At 40.5% G+C, this 21,919-nt stretch overlaps 1 protein-coding gene across 3 annotated transcripts in view; it reads left to right on the top strand.

Annotated features, from left to right (window-relative positions):
• The window catches only part of SMOC1 (SPARC related modular calcium binding 1), a 62,249-nt gene that overhangs the window by 23,236 nt on the left and 17,094 nt on the right, over positions 1-21,919 (top strand). The window contains exons 5-7 of one of the 3 annotated variants that reach the window (XM_083747462.1): positions 938-985; positions 12,213-12,302; positions 16,653-16,733. In XM_083747462.1, coding sequence (XP_083603588.1) covers positions 938-985; positions 12,213-12,302; positions 16,653-16,733 — 219 coding nt within the window. The remainder of the gene's footprint in view (positions 1-937; positions 986-12,212; positions 12,303-16,652; positions 16,734-21,919) is intronic. The other 2 variants (XM_083747463.1, XM_083747464.1) reach the window with 2 other exon arrangements.

Here is a 21,919-nt window from a genome sequence, read left to right as displayed (position 1 = left end):
GGGCACCTGTGAACATATGATTCTCCATTCAATGACACATTGCTTTATAACTCTTTGGGTATCAAACCGAATATATTTTTAAATAGCCTCTTGATGCTGTCCGAGTGGCTTCTTTTCCATGAAAAATAAATTATGTTAGAATAGATACTTGTCAAAAGAGTTGGTTAGAACAGGATTTTTTTTAGGGATGAAATACGCTAAATGGGTTTAGGCCAAACCAGACTTCAGAAAACGTTTGTAATATATTACAAACCGGACCATCTATCTTCAGCAAGCATCTTGCCTTTCTTTTCTCTTTCTCTCTCCCCCCCCTCACCCCATTCTGTCTATCCTAAATGGTGGGCACAATAGGATTCCATGGAGGGGGTGGGGCAGGTGCCTGACAAACCAATATCTGTTGCTGGCAAAAAATCTTGGAGACTAAAATACAGCTACTAGGCAGTGTTTTTTTAAGGAATCTTGACAGGAGGCCATCTATGGTATCCTGTGCTAGTCCAGGCACTGCCCCCATCAACCAGGTCTTGTATCTGTCCATGAAGTATCTACCACCTGCCTATCAACACATTTCATTCTGGCCATACAGTCTGTAACGTCATCAGACCAGACTGCAACACTCATATTTCAAAGGAACCCCTTCCTCTGTACTTTGCTCTTGCAGATAGTAAACTTGTATCCTTCAAACTGGATTCTACAAAATGACTGAGCCCAGTACAAAAGTGGCTAGAGAAGCAGCAAGATTTCTGGGGATTGGACACATGTGTTGGGGCAGTTGCTTGGATTTTTTTATTTTTTATTATTTTTAGGGCATAGCATCTAAGGCAAATGGGCCAAATTTGTGCCAATGGATTTGGCTGAATTTGTTGAGATTGTATATCTGTGACTGCTTTGCCCATGTCATCTTTTAAATAACAGAATTATGTGTTTCCTTCTCTTTAAGGTTCAGTAACTGACAGGCCTTTAGGACAGGGTAATTCTGGGAGAAAAGGTGAGTGGAGTTCTGTGCTCACAGAAGTGGGTTTTGTTTTGTTTTCCGATGTAGGGCTTTCCAGTCATTTTCCTTAAGTCATGTTGGAACTTCTCATAATATCAAAAACATTACTATAATGCAAATGGTGCCATGGTATCAAGTTCTGAGTCTTAAGTTCTGCTTTCATGAGGAGAAGACGACATCTGATAAGAGTACATAAAAGCAGAAGCTGCAGGATAGTCCTCATGAATTGTGTTAACCTTGAGTCGCCCTCCTGAGTTATCCTAAGATTGAAAGAACAGAAGACTGGCATGGTCAGCACAGATCTATAGCAATGCTGAGCATGTGTTTTAAATTATGGGTCAGCTGTTCCCAAGTGTAGAATTTTCAGAGGTGCTGCGCATTGGCCTAACGTAAATTCTCACTGTGATGTTGAGATCATTGCCTTGTAAGCGTTTTATTTCTTTTGAATTCAGCAGGGGAATAATCAGGCCCAAACTAAAGCACTGTTGAACTATACAACTTCATGCTGCCTTGCACTTTCCATGAGAAAGTTCTAATCCAGCTGGCAGAACCGTTCTGAATACTTTTTACAAGCAAGATTACTAGTACAGTCCACCAGCTTCTCACCTTGGTATAAAGTAGTTAAATGTTGTAGGAATACACAATGTTGAGGAATAACTTGAGTTAACTAATATTTTAGGTGACACCAGCTAGCCTTCCAGAAGGGCGGGGGGAGCTGGAAGATTAATTTTGCATTCTGTTTTCTGCATTTTTGTGTTGAGGGAAAATCTCCCATACCACCATACAGTTTTAGCCTCTTCACTTCAGATGTAAAAACTCTATTGCTGCATTCAATTCCATAGGAATTTTTGCATACAGTCAAGTGTGCCTAAAAGAGGCAGAAGAGCTAGAGGTGGAACACAAGTGCCGGCTTTTGCAATATGAGCTGTCAAAATAAGGACTGTAAAACTGGAAATCTGAAATAGATTAGTAGGGATATTCATCCTTCCTTGAACTGCTGCCTTCCAAATGTTTTGGACCCCTCCAGCCCAACAAGCAGAGCCCTGTGAGGCTGGTGGGAGTTGTAGTCAAGCATCTGGAGGGCACAGACTTGTGGTAGGCTGATACAGATGCTGTAATGTTTCAGATTTAGCTGCAATATTCACTTAACAAATTCCATCGGTGAAAGCCTGTGCAAGGATTTCCACTTGTGCAATAGGGATTTCCTCTCACCTCCCAGGGCACCTCTAGAAACTGGCTTGGATTCCTTTACTGCTGTTCTAGAATGACTGATTATAGTGTTGAGGTTCTTTTATCTGGAGTTTTAGAAAACGTGATCCTGCCTTTTCAGAATTTGAGTGAGGAAAACAATGGATACTTTTGGAATATGGCTGCCCAGTTGTAAAGCTTTAAGATAGGTCAGCAGGCATTCCGTACATGGATTGTTCCCTGCGATCCACATTTGTAAGATGCATCTTCTGATGCTTGTCCTCACTAGTTAACATGAGGGAGTGGGTATGCCCAAGACAATCAAGCCAGGACTGCTGGAAGTCGTGGGAGTTTGGGTCCTTTGCTAGACATGCCATTAAATACCATGTGAAACCAAAATATTATAATCATCTTTTGGGTCAGGGAGAGGCTCTTGAGGATGCGCTTAAGGAGGAAAGTGCAATACTGGGCTTAATACTCCTCTGTGATCTGCTAATTCTTTTGTGTGTCCTTCAGCAAGAAACCTGTTTTTCACTAGAGAAAAATTCATTTCAGTTTTCCACCCTGCCTTTTCCCAAGCTCTCTATTGAACTGATAAAACATTTGCCTCCCTCTATAGAGGCATTGGGGTGTTGATCTCACTGAGGTCTGGGCAGTGTCTTTTAAAAAAAAATAATTTTTTTTTTGAGACTTTAGATTTTTTATATTTAAAATGTTAAAGTTTAGGTTTTAAATTTTGTATATTGTATTGTTATAAAGCGCTGTTCTACATTGATGGTGAAAAGTGGAATATAAATTTTAAATAAGAAATCTGTCCATTCTAAGCTAAATTGTCTGCTGTTTTGCAATTTGCCTTGTCAAATATGTTTGTTCAACCCTGTGATTCAGCTTCCGTCACCTTGAAAGTGAGAACAACAACTGAGGTTTATAGAACCTCTTGTTCATGCATCTGCAGTCTTGGATTAACCACTTATGACCTTTAATCCTTCTCATATGTGGTTGATGCAAAGCAGATCAGATCAGCTCTTTTCTGCCATGTGTTGAACGGTGAATTGACTGAAGCTTGACAATATTTTTATGTGTCTCCATCCTTCTGGCACTGCCCTTGCATTGAACTTTCCCATTTGTTTGTCTTGCTATTAGTCCTGAAAGTAAATTGCCAGGTGTTTTTTTTAAAAAAAACCCACGCACATCCCCAGTAGTCATCAAAATACTTTTTTTTCTTGACAAATCATTATTGAAAGAGCACATTTCTCCCTTAACCTCAAAGGGATACATGCAGAACAAAGCTTGCATGCTCCTACACCATCCAAAAAGTGTGTGCAAGTCTGTGTTTTATGCAGTTTGGGGATAGTAGAGAGAGTGGGAGAGAATTTCTCCCACCCCTTAATAAGCCTACCTTCTGTAAATTCTTGCTAACATTTGCAGGTATCCAGCATCCAAAGGACAATCAAATCATGGATGTGCTACAATTTCCATAGTGATTCTATGGATTAGAAATTGCATAAATGACTTCCCCCTTGGCTTGAGTGAAGGCTTTGACTTCAGATGGTTGAACTGCCTTGAACTCTGTGAGGTGGCTTTGAATATGGTAGTCACTGTTCTTTCGTTTTTGGTCTATAAAACAATTTAGCCTCCATACCCCAATTTTGAAAGTGCAGTTTGATTTTGTTTTCTGCTTTATATTTTACCTGATCTTTATTTTCTTACATTTTTATCCCACCTTGATTCTGTCAGTGAAACCCACGCTGCATGTGGATCCTGCAAAGACAGCTGTGCAGGCAGTAACCAGACCCTCACCTACTTAGCATCAGGAAGGGGGTGGCCACCTGTGTCCTTGGTTCTTCCATGGTCCAGATTCAAATAACAAGCCCTGCTAGTGGAAACTTGCATGACATCCTCTAGTGCGGTGGGGCTTTCCACTTCTCTCCTCTCCCTGCAATCCACCACCCCCAGAACATCACACGGGAGGAGGAGAAGGGAGATTATTCCAGGAATGCTTGTACTGTATTCCTTAGCACTACATTGAATTCCTTCCTCTAATATGTTGCTTCACTTCATACTTTTTGATTCTGCTTTATTCTGGTCACATTTCTTGCCTGATCATAGATAATCCAGGATACCTGCTTCTCTGAGATTTACCTTAATCCACCACCTGACTTGTCAAATTGTGTTTTTTACATCAGTTTTTGGTTTTCGCAGGTTCCTGTCAAAAGTATTATATCTTTAAGATGCAGCCAGGATCTCTCCCCCACACACACCTTGGAGAGTCAGCAGAGGGTGTTCCAGTTTGTTTAGGCTAACAGCATCATTGTACAGTCTATAACCAGGTTAGCTCACATTCCTTTAAATGTGAATTTCCTGAATATCTAGGTTGAGAGTTAGCACAATATAGTCAGAATATTTTTTTTTAAGTGCGGAAGGCAAACAGGTGCATGCCTCAGGCACTAAATCATCCACTGTTGACTCAGTGGGAATCTAGCAGTCCACCTTTATGATGGTTAGCAAATTCCAGAAGTTCCAGAGTCAATGGGTAATCCGTTTGACTGCATATGGAGAGTCTTTTCACAAAATGAATTGTTTATTAAACTGAAATGTGATGTGATAATTCCTTCTTCAGCAGGGCTTCAATTCCAATGTAAGATCACCAGTCCCGCCCCCCGCCCCCCGCCCCCTGTTAAGTGAATAGGCCAGCAATTTAAAAGTGGGTGCAGCTGGGGAACTCAAGAGTTTGTACACTAAGCACAAGAGAATTCATGCCACAATAAATATTGATCTTTAAGATGCCCTGAGACTCTTGATCAGTCACTAGTATGTGTGAGTTCATAAAGACTGGAATCATTCTGAATATCTATTTTCAGAGGAGAAAGCCTGGAACAAGAATAACAACCTCTTGCACTGATTCTGATATGTATACAGCTGGAGTTTTAGAAGAAAAGGATGTGCAGGTCTTAGAGATGACAAGAAAAAAGAACTCAATTGAAAATTATGGCACTGTATGTTCCATTCTTGAAAAGGCTCAACATTGTATGTCTCTTGGAATTTTGTATCAAGCTTTTTGACTATTTGCTTAACTTGTTGCATGTAGGTAAGAATGGTTACATTCATTCAAGAAAAATAAGAATGTGTGTGGTCAGAAGTCTCCTTAAAGCCACATTGATGGCCACTGAGAATGAGTTGTCTTTCTTTTTCTGCCTTGGATGGCTGTAGAGTGGCACAACAAAGGGGAGTAGAAGCTTGCTAGGATTCAGGATATAGTTTTTATTTATTCGCCCCAAAATAAGACTTTTAAGTTTTGGCAATGGACATTCGTTCATTAGCCAACTAGAGGGAGAGACTTTTATGTTCCCCATCTTTGGTTCAGACAGTGATGACTACATAGGAAAAAATCGTAAGATATTATATATTAGGGAAGTTGATACTATTGTTGTGGGTGGGGGTAAAGGCAGTAAACCTAGTCTGCTTTTGTGATCCTGTCCAGAGAGGTATGTGGCATTTATTAGCTGACAGTTGCACTAAAGCAAGAAAGTGGGCTTATTAAACTTAATTCCATCTAAAATTTGGACTGGTGCTAGCGTGTTGCTTCTTTTTTACCCTTCTTGCTGAAATTGTTATGAAATGGACCATGAGATGATTCCAGGTAATTCCTTCCATCCCGCTGAGGCCCTCTACTTCTTCATTGTGACAATTTTTTTAATAGTGTTTTTTGAGTGTGGAATTGTTCAGCTGATTAATACCTGTTGAACTTGGGTTGTTGCTTCTAGTTGAAATTGTTCACTCTTCACTTCGAAGAAAAGCAGTGTCAAAAGAGAGCATAACACAGTGATTTGTATGTGTGCCGTTCTCAGTCTGTTATTCACCCATCCCTTTATTTTCACCCTTCCCATTCTCCCCCTTCCCTCTCTCTCCCCCTCTCCCCCTACTCTCTCTCTCTGCCCCTCACATGCAATACAGACATAGCTGACGAGGTGTCCATTCTCTTCTCTGAGGAAATGAAAAGGCATATTGTAAGCCCGAAAACTCAGTCTGGTTGTCAGCCAGAAATTAGTTCTCTAAAGAAGACGACGGTGGGAGGGAGGGAGGGAGGGAGGGGAGGAGAGGGATGAGAAGAGAAAAGTACACTTTGCAATAGTTTTGCCTAGGTTCACTGCACATGGCTGGATATGTGAAGGGGGTATTAAGGGTCCTAAGCATGCAGGTTTCAGAAGGAAGGCAGATTGTGTGTCTGGGAGGAATTAGGCAAACAATTTGGACTATTTATTTAATCCTCTCAAGCAGTCTTTTTCTTCTTCTCCCCCTTCTGTTTTTCTTTTTGTGTCGAACAGACTGCTTTACAGGGGGGCACGTGTGGTAATTAACACATGCAGCTGTAGGGCTTCCACCATATGGTTGAATTTCAAATGGCCATTGATCTGGGAACTCACTGCATTACCCACCCCCACTCTGCAACCCGAAGCCTTGAAGATGTGAGGGAGGTTTTATGGAGAGACTTTCCTCGGGAGAGAGAGAGATTGCTGGGCTGAGCAGAAAGTAGCTTAAAGGCACAGGGTGTTCTCTCAGGTGCCTTTAACTGCATTGAACTACTGAAAACGTGCATTAAATAGAACAACTTAGGAGGCATATGTTAAAAAGACACATTAATTATAGGCTTTGCTTGCATGAAATCAATGGCTCCCTTTCCTCCCTTCATCTCTTCCCACTATTTTCAAAGAGGAACCCTGAACTGGGATTTGACCCTGGAACTCCCTGGTCATAGTTCCTTTCCAGACTGGTCATTGTGCTTATCAAAAGGAAAGTCCTCTATCTGCTTCAATAGGCAACAATATATTAACGTGTTCCAGTAAAGGAGTGTGAGAGAGTTACTTGTTTGTGAACACACCTGTTATCCAGGAATGGTAGTGCAAAATGGCTATTGCATTGGGTTGTGTCAAAAATTGTACAGAAAGCTTTGGCGAGTGATTTCACCATTAGACAGAACAGGGATAAGAGTTTCTAATTCACGGTGCATTCCCAGCTAAATGGCGACACTTTCATGCTACTTATTGATGCTTATAAAATTGTGTGTATTAGAAGTTGATTGAGACAAATGATTTAAGACACATGCGACATGTAATTGTCCAGACAGGTGTTCTGTATATCTGCATTAGATCACTAGCACTAACAAACATCTCTCCCTCTCTGTGTAGACAGAATTGTGTTGGTTATCATACTTCAAGATGTACAGGGCTAAGGATGGAAGAAAGCATGCCTAAATTGATTTATCGTGATGGCATTTACTGAACTGAAAACTCGCCCATTCTGTCAAGGTGAGGCTGCCAATGCCAAGCCTCTCCTTTCCATCCTCCACCAGCTACAAACAGGAAAAAGAGGGAAGAGCAGTTCCCAGAACTGATCCTATTCTGCCATTTCTGAAAAAGACCTTCAGGAGGAGGTGGTGTTCTCATTAATCCTGTTCTCTGCAAATGAAGCTACATCTAGGCCAGGAAATGTTTCTTGACACTGTGTTTGGAGATGCGTTGGCTAAACCAGTCCCATGCCAGACCAGTAACACCAAGGGACCACCACTGGAGGACAGGAGAGTGCAGTGAGTTAGAGTGACAGTGTGGCTGATTGACCAAAGCCTAGGAGTTGGCATAAACTGATATTACATGCCTTGCAAATTTCCTTTAATGGTGGACGGTGTCTCTGGATGACACATTCTGTGTGTCTTTCATACTTTTAATTAGATACATAAATTTTCTTGTCCCAGATGAAATTTGAAACTTAACTTCCCTTGGTATCCATGCCAAACGGTGGGAGAGAAGAAAAAGGCTTCCAGACATGCTTATTAAACTACCTGTTTGCACCCCAAGCCATTCTTTAAATGCTATCTAAAGCCATACAAAGGGAAGCGGGTGGCGCTGTGGTCTAAAACAGCCTAGGGCTTGCCGATCAGAAGGTCGTGGTTCGAATCCCCGCGACGGGGTGAGCTCCCGTTGTTTGCTCCCAGCTTCTGCCCACCTAGCAGTTCGAAAGCACGTCAAGTGCAAGTAGATAAATAGGTACCGCTCCGGCAGGAAGGTAAACGGTGTTTCCGGGCGCTGCTCTGGTTCTCCAGAAGCGGCTTAGTCATGCTGGCCACATGACCCGGAAGCTGTCTGCAGACAAACGCCGGCTCCCTTGGCCTATAGAACAAGATGAGCGCCGTAACCCCAGAATCGTCCACGAGTGGACCTAATGATCAGGGGTACCTTTACCTTTAAAGCCATACAGATTAATGGCAGGTTTGCAATTGGACAAATTAATAGCAGGGTTGCAAGTGGGATGTGGTTTTGTACCCTTGGTGGTGTAGAGTGGGTGGGGTGCTCTGTATCAAGATTTCAAGAGTCACGGTTTTCAGAGCAGTGTCAGAGTGATGCAGCTTGTAAGAAAAACCCAGCAGCAGCGGGCCCTTTTGACATATCCTTTTTAAAGGGCTGCTTCCAGGAAGAGGGGATGCTTTGTCCGTGGTCAGAATAAACGCATTGTACACCCAGACAATTAACTCTTCAAGTGACTTGCCAACCTCTTTAAAGCCACTATACTCTCCGTCGGTCTATCCCCAGCTCTATTCAAACACTTAAGCACACCATCTTTGTTTTGTTTATTATTCAAAAAAAGAAGAAAAAAGTCCTTCACAGGAATAGCTGGAGCGGATCAACATTGTCCTCTTAGTGGCATTTATCTCCAGCCAGCAGTGAATGTGTCAATCAGGAATCAAAAAGCCAAACAGAAGAGGCTTTGAATCATGTCATCAGGGGTCGAAGTGACTTCCAGCTGTCTGTGCAACACCAAAGAACTGTGCTGTCTTTTGCAGAAGTATACTGGCTTGATGATATTAGATCACAAAGTCTTTGAGGAATATTCCCCAACCTCCTTCATACTGATGCACCTGCATGGGAGATATTTGGGGTGGAGGAAAGGGAGGGAGACTAATGTATTCCAGAAAGTCTCATTTCTGCTTGGTTGAAGATTCCTTCAGCATACTGTTGCAATTAGCATTGGCAGTGTTTTGTAAAAAGCAGGCACCGTTTATTTCAGAAGTGTGCAATTATCTCTCAGGTTGGAGTTCATGATGGCCTTGAATGTTGAAGCATTTGGATTCTAACCAAACATTTTTGTGTTTATAGTCTTCTACTCTGATATCTGCACAGTGAATTATAAAGCAGACCCCCTTTTATGAAAGCCCTTTAAAACTAGAATCAATACTGAATTGTCTTAAGTAACATATCATTTCCACGCCCCTGTAAGCAGGGTGGTTTATGACATAAGAATACAAAAGGAAATGACAAAATACATAATATAACAACAGCCCTCTCTCACAAATACATTTAAATGGCCCATAGAAAGCCTTCATTTCCCATCAAGCCTTTTTTATTCTAGGTCCTATCTGCACTTTACATTCAGAGCACTATTATACCATGATTATATTTGTGACTTTTCAATATAAGCCAAATAATTTGATATCATGTTAGCTTAGATTAGGTTTATTAATTATATATGTCCTTTCCAAATCAAAAGCTCTAAAGCAATTTACAACTAAGTAAAAAATAATAATGCAATATTCATAATACAAGGGTAGGAGGGTTTTCTATGACTAAAATGGAATGTATCTTGTTTTGCAAATGTTAGTCTTCTGGAATGTCACTTGTTCCAGACATAAAAAATAAGAATGGAACGGTCAGAGATATGTATCTCGCTGAAGAATGTGAGTTTTAATTTGGTGAAAACTGTCTTTGGTGTTAGCAGGTAACAAGGGTGAAAAAATTGTCATCATTATTATATATTTATTTATACCCTGTCTATTTGCAAGTTCATTACAAAACTTTTCATCTTAAGCATCATTTGAGGAAACCAGATGCCCTGGTTTCTCTTTATTCTGCATCAAATAATTACTCAGTACTGATTTAGTTATTGGCAGGAAAACCCCCTGAAATCTTTCATTTCTAATAGAAATTACGGAAGCAGGCAGCACTGTTTGGTGAGCATGCAGAAACTGATGGGATTACAGTTCTGGGCTTTTGATCAGCAACTGTTAATCCAGCTATGGGAAACATCAGCCCAATACTAGATAAAGTTAGTTGCACCTAAATCCTGCTGAAATGAATGAGAATCTTTGGAGAACACTTTCTGATTAGAAAAAGTCATCTTGTCACTAATTAAAATGAGGAACACTGCTTAACAACTTGGAAAGCATTAAAATCAGCTTCTGTAAAACAACAGCTTTAGCTTAATTGATTTTAACTGCAACTAACTTTCTTCTGTATCAGCACTATTCGGCTTTAAGCTTGTTTTCTCAGTTAACTGGTTAGTGCTTTATTTTTCTTACCAAGTTGTAATCAATTGTTTTTTTTAAAATGTGATTAAACTTTTAAGAGTTGAATCACACACCCTGGTTACAACACACAGGCGAATAAAACACTGCCCTTGCGTCTCCCTTCCCACCTTGACATTAATCTCATTGGGTCATATGTTTCTTCCTTCATCTGCTTCCTGTTCTTTTTATGTGGAATTCTGTATGTTGGCTGGAGCAAGGATGATATTTCCCCTGTTTTTGGAAACTCTGCTTTTAGGATTACTGCACCTGGAAATTCAGCAGTGATAGCTTACCAGTTGATGAAAACTGGGCAAGGATTTTTGTTTTAAATGTTGCATAGCACTTCATCATATTATACTATGGTTTTGTAACTGAGATTTTCTTTCTGTATATCTTGTGTCAGGACATGAGGACACAGAACATGTGACAAGGTATTTAAAGCCACAATATGCTGTAAATGTCCCCAAATTCTCATGATGTCACTTGTTTTTATATGCTTACATGACCCAGCTAAGCAGACAAACTAATGCTTTTTATGGTTTTATTTTTGCACATTGTAACTTTTTATTTATTCTTATAGCACATAGGTAATACAAATACCAGTAGAGGAGATAAACAATGGCTACTTTTCATTGATGACATGTATGCTCAAACTCTAGATCCAAAGTCTTCTGACCTCAAACCCTTCCCCCCCCCCCCCGAAATGAGATAATGGGGTTGTAAGTTTAGGCATTCATGGGCTGAATCAGTCAGAGCATGACTCTGTCCCCATTTGCTTCATTCTGTGGCCAGTTTTCAAAAGATTATTTTTCTTCATGGTTTTAATTTGTTTTGGATTTTACTAGGTTCAAGCATTTATGAGAACTGCTTCATTGTTATCTTTGCACTTGGAGAATTTCAGAACAAGAGAGGCCAATAAGAAACATTTCTTCTAGACACTCTTCTGTTTTAGCTATGTTGGTATTGGTGATTTGCCAATGTAAGCCTTAGAAATAATATGGCATACTAGTGATTGCAGCCTAATTTCTGTGCAGCAAATTATGATGCCAGATTCCATGCTGATAAGATTCAGAAAACAAGATATTTCAACAACCATGAAAAGTATAAAGATGAAATATATCTGGAAGGCCAACCATTTTAGCAAACAGAATCTTAGGCCTAGTTTTAATATCCATTACTTAACACGGTGGCCTTGTGCTGACAGGCTTCTATGAATTAACCTTTTGGCACAGTGAGGTGTGACTTCACCTGCTCATATACTAGCCCATCGTGACATCTCATGCTCCCAAGCCTTCAAGTTGTGATTTGTGCCATGTGTTAGTGTGATCACCACATCCAAGAAGCAGGGAACCCCCATCTAAAGAATGGGTAACTAGGGCCACAATGAATAAACTAAGCCCATCTGATCCAAATGACGGCCATTCTTGCCACGCAGCCTTCCACAATACACCGAAAAGGAGAATGTTCTTTGGTTTTGGTCAATGCAATGAATGTGAGGGATGACAAAAAATGACCATTCTGAAAATGATTTTAATAATTCTCTGCTATGCTATTCTTTAAGCAAACTCCTTAAAGTATGTTGCCTTTTGTGTTCTTATTCTTGTGATTTTCTCTCTGATGGACTTGGCCGGGCCATGTAAAAATCCCAATCATTCAACAATACTGGAGAGTAGATAGTATTTACCTCAATAATGGTAGTTTCTTTTCGATTCTTTTTAACTCTCAATTCAGATGATGGTTCGAAACCAACACCCACAATGGAGACCCAGCCTGTTTTTGACGGAGAAGGTAAGAACCTCAGAGACGTTTATTCTCACGTAATACGTGTCAGCCTAGTATTTTGTTATCCCATAAGAAAAATGCCTACCACCACATCACACAATATATTTGATTTGGGTGTTAATTTTTTTGCATAACTCTCCCTGGATAATGGGTTGCTTGGAACAAATGCCAGTGTCAACTGGGTTCACTGCCAGATCTGTGACTATCCATTTCTGTAATCACGATGTGACAATAGAATTAGTTTACAGCCAAGTTTGCACCTCTCAATAACAACAGCAACAAAAAATAAGAGGAAATATTTGGAAGGTCTACCACTTCCTGCATGCGACGCCATGTTTAAGAAAAATAGGCCACTTGAAATATAGGCGGTGGACAACTTGGAAACAAGGCTACTGGTAAATACAAAATAGGAACACATCAGATCTTTCACTTCATTTCTTGAGATATCTCTATATCTCATACCTCTCCTGGAATGCTCCGCAGAGGACCTTAAGGTCCATGAATAATCATAGTTTAGAGGTCCCGGGCCCTAAGAAAGTTAGATTATCCTCCACCACGGCCAGGGCCTTCTCAGTGATGGCTCTGACCTGGTGGAATGCTCTGTCCCATGAGATCAGGGCCCTGCAGGATTTAACTTCCTTTTGCAGGGCCTGTAAGACAGAACTATTCTGCCTAGCTTTCAATTTGAACCTGGCCTGATCTTTTGTTTCCCTTCCTTCCCTCTCCCTTCCCTTTTTGTGAAGATTGCCCGCTCTGGGATCCCACAGCTGGTTCTCCCCTGGTCTCCTTGCTGGCCCAAGTGGGACTAATTTAGCCAGCTAGCCCTGGTGATCAACTAATGTTTATTGGATGGATTTTCCCCCTAAATTGGTTTTTGATTCTTGATTTTATTGTTATTTATACAATATTTTATACTGTTTTTGTTTTGTTTTGTTGTAGCATCAATGAAGTGTTTTAAATTTGTTGTTAGCTGCCCTGAGCCTGGTTTCCTGAACCAGGAAGGGCGGGGTATAAATAACAATTTATTATTATATTATATGTGGAATTACATCCTTTTATGGGACTAAGGGACAATCTTATACCCACTTACCTGGGAATAAGTCCCATTGAACTCAGTGAGATAGGCATCTGAGTAGACATACATAGTACTGTCCTGGAAAGTGGCTTTTCAAATTGATTTGCAATTGCTCCCCATGTTGGTGAAAAGAGCAAAGCTGCCAATTTGGTCATCCCTCCTGTGTTTTACAGAATTACTTGAGAGAGCCTTTTAGTTGCTTAGGTGCTGATTAGGACTCTTCTTCTGCTGAGCTACATGTTCTATGGACTGTGCAGCATTTTCTCTCACCATACCTGTTCTGCTTTGCATATAAAATGAGAACCTCACTTTCTACACCCAGTATGTTGGTTTGGGGTTTAGTTCTTTAGAAATCTTGCAGGTATGCAGCTACCAAAAGCCTGAATTTTATTTTTTTTTAAAAAAAAAATGTTGTGATATATGGGCTGAGAATTTTAGTTGCACTAAAATGGTAACTGGTTATGCAAAAACATGCTGTTCTTGTTTTGTTGAACACACAGAGAAAGAGAATTAATAGGCAAAATTCCTGAACTGAAGTAGTTCTGCGGTATAGATTTGTGCTACCATTATTAACTACATCTTTGAAAATCAGGTTATTGGAACTTGAACACCTACTAAACTCCCAAACACTTGAAAAACTGAGATCAAGTGCCTTGTTCCTGGTTTCACAGACTGGAGTCTTGATGTTGTGAAGCAAATCAATATATACAACTGACTACTCTGGTTTTAATAAGAAATCTCCCCTTTCCTTTAATGTTTTTTCCTCACTCTGCAAATGAAAAAAATGAAGCATTTTCTTCTTCTAATCCATTTCTCTAACCCCCAAAAAACTGTAGCTTTCAAACTTTCCTTTTTAAAAAATGTAAAGGAAGGTTTTGTTTCTCTTACACAACTCTGTCTATTTTTTGTTTTTGTTTTGTACACACTGTATTTTTTGCACTCTTTGTTTTGCTGTTCAGACAGTAATTTGTTAGTCTTTAAGATGCTGCAAGATTTTTGTTGTAACTAGAGAATAACATGGTTACGCCTCTGGAAATTGTCAGAATACTTTTGACTTTTATTTATTTATAAATATTTATATAACAGGGCCCTTATAGAGATTCCTGCTTTCCCACCTTAGTAATTGCCTGAAACTGCTTGTACCACTTAGTTACATGGTATTGGAAGAACACCAGTGACTCAAACACAAAGTGTGTGGAAATGGGCACTGAGGTTTTCTAAAACACATTGGCATATAACAGCAGAATTGGGCCTTCAGTTTCCATATTTTTCCACAGCTTCAAGCAGTGTCCTAACACAGCAACTTGGAAAACAGCTGCCGTGATTGCACAAATCATGGCAGTGCTGTTTTTATTATTTAGAGTTTATATATTTATAGGCTCACCCTATACAGTGGTACCCCAGGTTAAGAACCCTAATTCGTTCCGGAGGTCTGTTCTTAACCTGAAACTGTTCTTAATCTGAGGTACCACTTTAGATAATGGGGCCTCCTCCTCCTGCTGCTGCGCTGCCACTGTACGATTTCTGTTCTCATCCTGAAGCAAAGTTCTTAACCTGAGGTATTATTTCTGGGTTAGCAGAGTCTGTAACCTGAAGCATCTGTAACCTGAGGTACCACTGTAATAAAAGTTCTCAGGGTAGCTTACAATTTAAAAGCAGTCGTATCATAAAATATGATGCAGAATGAAAGTAAATGCCAAATTAAATTCAAAAACAGAAAAAGTGGAGAGCAAACGTATGAGCTAAAATGGATTTTAAGAGCTACAGCACAGGCCTGAGAAAATTTTAAGAAGTCTTTTACCTGATTCTAGAAGAACTTACAGGAAGCAGCTGCCGGGTGAGCCTCTCTAAGGAGGGTATTCAGTAAGTGGGATGTCACTGCTGAAAAAGGCCCTCTTCACTCATAACCGCCCTCTGCTCCTCACCGGGCTGATGGCACCTGAGGTAGCCCTGTGCCCTTCTTAAAGTGCTCGTGCTTAGCCTGCTGTAATGGTTGATTAAAGCTCTTAATCTACCGTAGTTTTCGCTTCATAACACGCATTTGTTTCCTCCTAGAAAGTAAGTGGAAATGCCTGTGCATGTTACGGAGCGAATGCTTCCCTTCTCCGTGGCTTGCTTTGAAACAACAAAGCGGGAGAAGAGCCGCTGAGTGGGGAGGAGAGAGGGACAGAGAGCCTGCTTGCTTAACAGCATCCTTCTCCACCCACCCCACGCGTGCTCCTTGTCCCTTGAGTGGTTTTCCTTCCCTCCCCACTTAAAACGTGGTTACAAAGCACAGATCCACATGGATCCTCAGGATTTTTGCACTGGGTCACCCCAAATTCACCATCAGATCACATAGCATGTCCATGGCTACAGTTTGCACCAAAAAAATCACGCACCCACTGTTGCCTGGGGCCGCAGTGGTGCAAAAACGTGGTTACAAACATGGATCCACATGGATGCTCAGGATTTTTGCATTGGGCTACCCCAAACTCACCGTCAGATCACATGTCTGTGGCCACAGCATGAACCACAAAAATCATACATCCACTGTTTCGTTTAGAATATTTCTTTTCTTGTTTTCCTCCTCTAAAAATTACGTGCGTGTTATGGTCGGGTGCGTGTAATAGAGCGAAAAATATGGGTAATTCAATCTACCAGATAAATTGATTAAAGCTTGGAGCCCCTAGTCTGTAAGAAAACAACAAATTTGTTTTATTTTCTGAAAGTAACAAATTATGTGGCATAGAAAATGAGAAGGAAATTTTTAAAGACATCATTTTTCTGGGATCCAAAGCAGTCCCTGCTGTGTCTAGCTCCACAGTTGAAGCAGCAGCAACCCTTCACCCCCTGAACCTTTTGATGTTTGGGGTGTGGGGAAGCCCTCTGGAAATGACTCCCAGTGCGGGGCTGCCACTGTAGGAGCTTTGTGCAGATGTGCTGGGCACGTTAGCTGAATCCTGGCCAGTGAAAAGTAGCTTTTCTTCTTCATCTTTTTAAAAATTATTATTATTATTTCATCTTACATTTTTTCAGAATATTTTGATTTGATGTCGTCTTAAGGTTTTATAATGCACAGGACTTAATCAACTTAATTCCTGCCCTCTCCTGCAGAATGCAGTGATCAAGCTGAGTATGTAGGGGATAATATTATAGGTATCCGGGTCCCAGCCTTGAACTTAGCTTAGTAGCTTACTTTTCAGCACCATAACACTGTTTAATACATTAGTTACACACATATATATCACACACGAACACACACACATATATATTAAAAGGCATCTGTTCTTGTTTTCCAGAGATCACAGCTCCCACCCTTTGGATTAAGCATTTGGTCATCAAAGATTCCAAACTGAACAGTTCTAGTATGAAAAATTCAGGTAATGCTTACTTATCTTCCTTCCCAAGTTGCAGATGGAGGCTAATTCAATCCCGCCCATAGTTTTATTAATCAAGAGTTTCCTCCCACTGGTATCTTCCCAAAGGTTTTTCCACTGTTAATAATTATCCTAGGTGATAGCTTTGTGGTCTGACTTTTGGAAGTTCTTTTTACGTGCAGTCAGAAAGGCATTCTGGGCACATGTGATGGGCAGTTGACTGGGCTTAGCTAAAATAAATATATTCTGCACAAAATGAATCCATACTCCTCAATTTTCCGACATAGTGATGTTTAATCTCTCAGAATGTTTACCTGCCTTGACTCCTGATTCTGGTTGTATAATCTGAGACTAGGAGAAACTCACAGTTCTAAAGGCTGAATTGAGAATGAAAAGCTGAAAAGTGGATATATTTTACAGGTTACTTTGGATAAGGAGCCATGGACTTTATTAAAAATATCATTCTGATTACTATTCCATATTCTTGCTCTTCACCATAAGGTCTCAGGTTACAGCAATTATAAAAAAAAATAAAATCAATTGAAAACCAATTAAAGGAGGTTGTGTGTGTTTGTGTAATGCCAGGTACAGTGGTACCTCGGGTTAAGAACTTAATTCGTTTTGGAGGTCCGTTCTTAACCTGAAACTGTTCTTAACCTGAAGCAACTCTTTAGCTAATGGGGCCTCCTGCTGCTGCTGCCGCCGCAGCACAATTTCTGTTCTCTTCCTAAAGCAAAGTTCTTAACCCGAGAGGTAATATTTCTGGGTTAGCGGAGTCTGTAACCTGAAGCGTATGTAACCCGAGGTACCACTGTAATGAGGTGTGTTTTCGGCATGAGGTGGAAGCTACATAATAAAGGTACCAGATGCACCTCTGTGTGGAGGGAATTCTTCAGTTTTGGATCTGCCACCAAAACTGATGCTCTTTCCTGGAGCTCCACCACCAAACTTCTGAGGGTAGTGGAATTACCAACCAGGCCCATGCTACCAGTCTGAGTCCCTGAGAGGGTCTGCAGGCAAGGAGGCCACCGTTCAGATATGGGGCCTAAGTCTAAGCACTAACCGGGGACACCTTCCTTCTTCCGCTAGGCTAGTCTGTCAACTAGCCCTAGAGCACATTAGTTATTTGCTGGTGCTACTCGTTCGTCACGAGAGGAGTTTGAAGGCAATGCCTGAAAATTTGGTGGTTTTCCTTGCTAACGGATCAAACAGAGAAGACAACTTTTCAGAGAGGGACTGTGGGGTAGCCCCTTCACTGCAAGGTATGGGCTTTGCTCAGAACCCTTTGTACCACAACGTTTTTAAGTTTGGGGTAAAGAGGGATTCCAGCTGTGCAGCCAGCTTACACTGTCAACCTTTCAAGAAAACCACAGGATGACGTAATGAGTGGATAAATGGAACTATAAACAGCTCTGGGAAAGCTAGCAGTAGCAGTCAAGTAAATACTTTGCAGCAACTAGTGGTCTGTACATGACGTTATTCGAAAGGAAGAATGAGTAATCTATTAAGGTTAGCAGCTGAAGACAGGTTTTGTATGTGTGTGTCTTTTTTTAAAAAGCCAGCCTTGGCACCCAAAAATCTGGGCACTTTAAATAGAGATTCAATAGAGATTTTCTATTATATTGTGAGCAAAAATTCAAATAGTTCTATTGTTTAAAAGTTACTTGATTCAATCAAGTAATGTAAGGAAAGCGGTAAGTGGGACCTGAATGATATTATTTTAGTCGGGAGGCAAGGGATGGTGGCACTGATTGCAATGGGTTGCAATATGATGCAAACTGAGCAGCACTTGAAACCCGTTAGAAAGTTTCACATGCGTTTTATAGGACATCTGTGAACCGGTTCAGTATAAATTTGGTTGACTATTATGAGATTTAGCAAGCATTTTTAAAAGCCCCAAGACCACTTTGTTTTAATGTCAGTTTACATCTGAAGGTATTTGAAAAACTCAGTCAACTGAATTTGCTACTTGCTTATGTAACATGGTTTCTAGGGGCTATATGGAAACAGAGATGGCTGTTCCCATGTTATTCCATGGGGTGGCCATCTTTCCCCCCTGTACAGATCCTTGAAACTGTTTGATATGACCACATAGTGCCATTTCCCAGAACATTCCCATCCTCATTTTGAAAGCAGATGGCCTTTATGTTTTAAGGAAGTTAAAGGAGATACAGAAGACACAAGAAAGTGGCTTTAAAACCCTTGAACCACCTTGTAGTATGGCAAATTTATTTAAAAAAACGACCTCACAAGAAAGCTGCGCATGTGCAGAAAGTATACATTATCATTTAGTCAAATATTGATTTGAAATATGAAAATATTATAGCTTGTTAACATCAGTGTGTGCATGTGCATGTGTGTATAGGAATCACTAACATATTAGATTCCAATTATGAAAATGCTCATTTCTAATTTCTGCATCATCACTTATTTTCTCCTGCCTGTTTTCCAATGTTCCAAGTGTTTTGCAGCAAATAAAGCATTATAAAATAAAATGCTGCTTAAACATACTAGGTTTGCAAGAATGATTTTGATTTGGTGAGGAGAAACGGATATTCTGTTACAAGGATACAGATTATTTAACCCAAAGAGATTAAAACAGGCTTCCCCAACCTCGGCCCTCCAGATGTTTTGAAACTACAATTCCCATCATCCCTGACCACTGGTCTTGCTAGCTAGGGATCATGGGAGTTGTAGGCCAAAAAACATCTGGAGGGCCGAGGTTGAGGAAGCCTGGATTAAAATATAGAAAGTTAGTCTATAGGGCTCTGCATTCTAGCAAATGCAATAGTGTTAGAATACCAAATGCACATTTCTGGAAGCCTGGCAGAATTTGGAATGGTTGTTAGAATATTTATTGGCAGTGGTGGAAAAAATATATTTGAACCATTTTATTTTATTTTAAATTAGAAGTGGGGTGGTCCATCCTTGGTGAACTTAAGCTTTAAGTTGACTTGTCTGGAGGCAAGTATGGCTGAAGCAAGGCAAGGAGTGATGGAAGAGGCTAAGCCCTTCCAGACAGCCAGCAAACAAAGTAATGAATAACATGCCACTGGGAACCAGTTAATCTAACCTTATGAAAAGGTGCAAAGTATAAAACTGGGAAAAATAACACCGTATAATAATCAGCACGCAATCATAGGTGCTAAAACCATATGCAGCTAGACAAATAAATGAGGTTCGCTCCTGCTGGCCATGTGATAAATCACTCTCAAAGAATTCAGTCTCTCCCCTACCTCCAAAGAAAGAAAACAAATTACTCCAAGCACAAAGTCATAACAGCAACCTCCCCACAGCTGCTGTAAAGTCACATAGGGGCAGGAAGGGAGAAGGGGAGGAAAAGAAGCAAGGTGGCGAGGGAGCAAGGTGTCATGAGACGTTAGAACGAAATGTCAAAGTGCTTGACTGGGAGCCCATGGATTGGCCACTGGAGTTAGAATGAAAACAGAAAGGCACCAATAAACGCGGGTTAGCTTTCCTGCAAAAGAGGTGCTGGGGTTCAAGCATGCCACTAGTTCCGTATCCCATGTGTGGGTCGGTAGGTGGACTTTGCACTCAAGTGGTGAGACAAATGCATTGTCCCTGTTCTCCAAGACATTGGCCTTATTCCAGATGTTGTGGAGCTGAGCTCTGGAATGTATAATAGGTTTGGGGGCTGAGCCCTGACTAATGCTAAGCTCTGTAATTTAGGTTAAAAATGGTGAACTGGCAAAACAATAATAGATGTTTACTGTTTTTAAGCCTTTATGTGCTAATGTGTCACACGCAATATGCTGCTTAGAGACTCTGGTAATTTAAGTGGTATGTAGATAGCACAAATAAATGAAAAAAATAAAATGAATTTATTTATTTATTTATTTTGAGCCAGAACGCAAGGTCTCAAAATAGATGTGAGCTGGTGTTCTGGGGTAAAAGCATCTTACCCACCACTTTGTGGGCAGTGATGAAAACAGAGAAAGGGAGAGGAAATATTTCAAATACATATTTCAGATTATTATATTTAAGATGTTTTGGAGTTAATCTGGACACACACTTGGAGTTCAGAATAGTGAAGGGTGCCATCTGCGTTCTTTGCAGGCGAGTTCTACTAAGTGTATTTTGGAGAGTTTTCCACTGTATCAGTTTGTTCTCCATCTTGACTCCTCCTAATGGTTTATGAACCAATACTGCACATTTGCCATATGGTTCTGTATGTACTTCTCTGCATTTCAAATAGGAGAACCACAGTGAAATTCACTAGCTGGTAAAGGCTAAATGGTTATCTACTTCAGAGACCAAAAGCACTTGTAAACAAAATTCAAAACAAAATTGTGCTGTATTGTGTTTTACTGTAATTTTTATTCTTGTGCTTTTTGTAGAGGCATAGAAATCCAAGACAAAGCATTTGGTCTTCTAGAGATTGTGGTTATGGAAGGGGAAAAAGCCTTCACTTATTTCTTTTTCGAAAGCGAAATACTCCAGTGATTGCTATCCGACCCTAGATGGTATGTCATGAGAAGTGCAGGTGTTCTTGTATAAAGGGAGTGGGGATAGAGAGGCACTTATGCATCTGCTCCTCCCAATGTTTGCTCAGCTGGTGTTGTGCTCCTAAATGGAAAGGGGAGTTTTTGCCCTTTCCTTACCTGCTGTTTCCATGACTTGCAGGCTTTTGTTTCAGGGGCTGGAGGGAGATGCCTCTTTCCCACACTGAAGACTTGTCAGTTACTGAATGTATTGCATGGCTTTTTGTTTCTTTGGTAGGGAAGGGGAAATTGTGTCATAAGGAACATAAAGCCTCCGATCTCTGCTGAGCGTTTGATCTGGGGATACAAATCTCCATTTTCAATGTCCCAGCCATAGCATTTCGTACTCAGTGCGCTGTTGCCAGACGAGCTTTTTTTGTGCCTTAGGTGGAAAATTTGTACAGTGCCACACAAGGCAGTAACATTTAATAATAAACTACATAAATAATAAAGGGGAATTTGTACGTTTATTTAAGATGACCCCATATCTACATGTTGAGATGGGCCAACTCACCCTTCTAATGTTGACAGTAATATTTCTCAAGACCTCTGGATATAGGGCGGTATATTATTCAATAAATAATAAAAATAAAAATAATAAAACAAATCTGGGGTGATTCCTGATAGGTTTGGAGGATTTAGCTGGTATTGTTAGTGATCCTGTTAAGAGCTTTGTTGGCTTTGGAA

The sequence above is a fragment of the Podarcis gaigeae genome, assembly GCF_964106915.1.
Source record: "Podarcis gaigeae genome assembly, chromosome: 1".
NCBI classification, from domain to species: domain Eukaryota; kingdom Metazoa; phylum Chordata; class Lepidosauria; order Squamata; family Lacertidae; genus Podarcis; species Podarcis gaigeae.
This window is presented reverse-complemented; position numbering and strand designations above follow the sequence as displayed.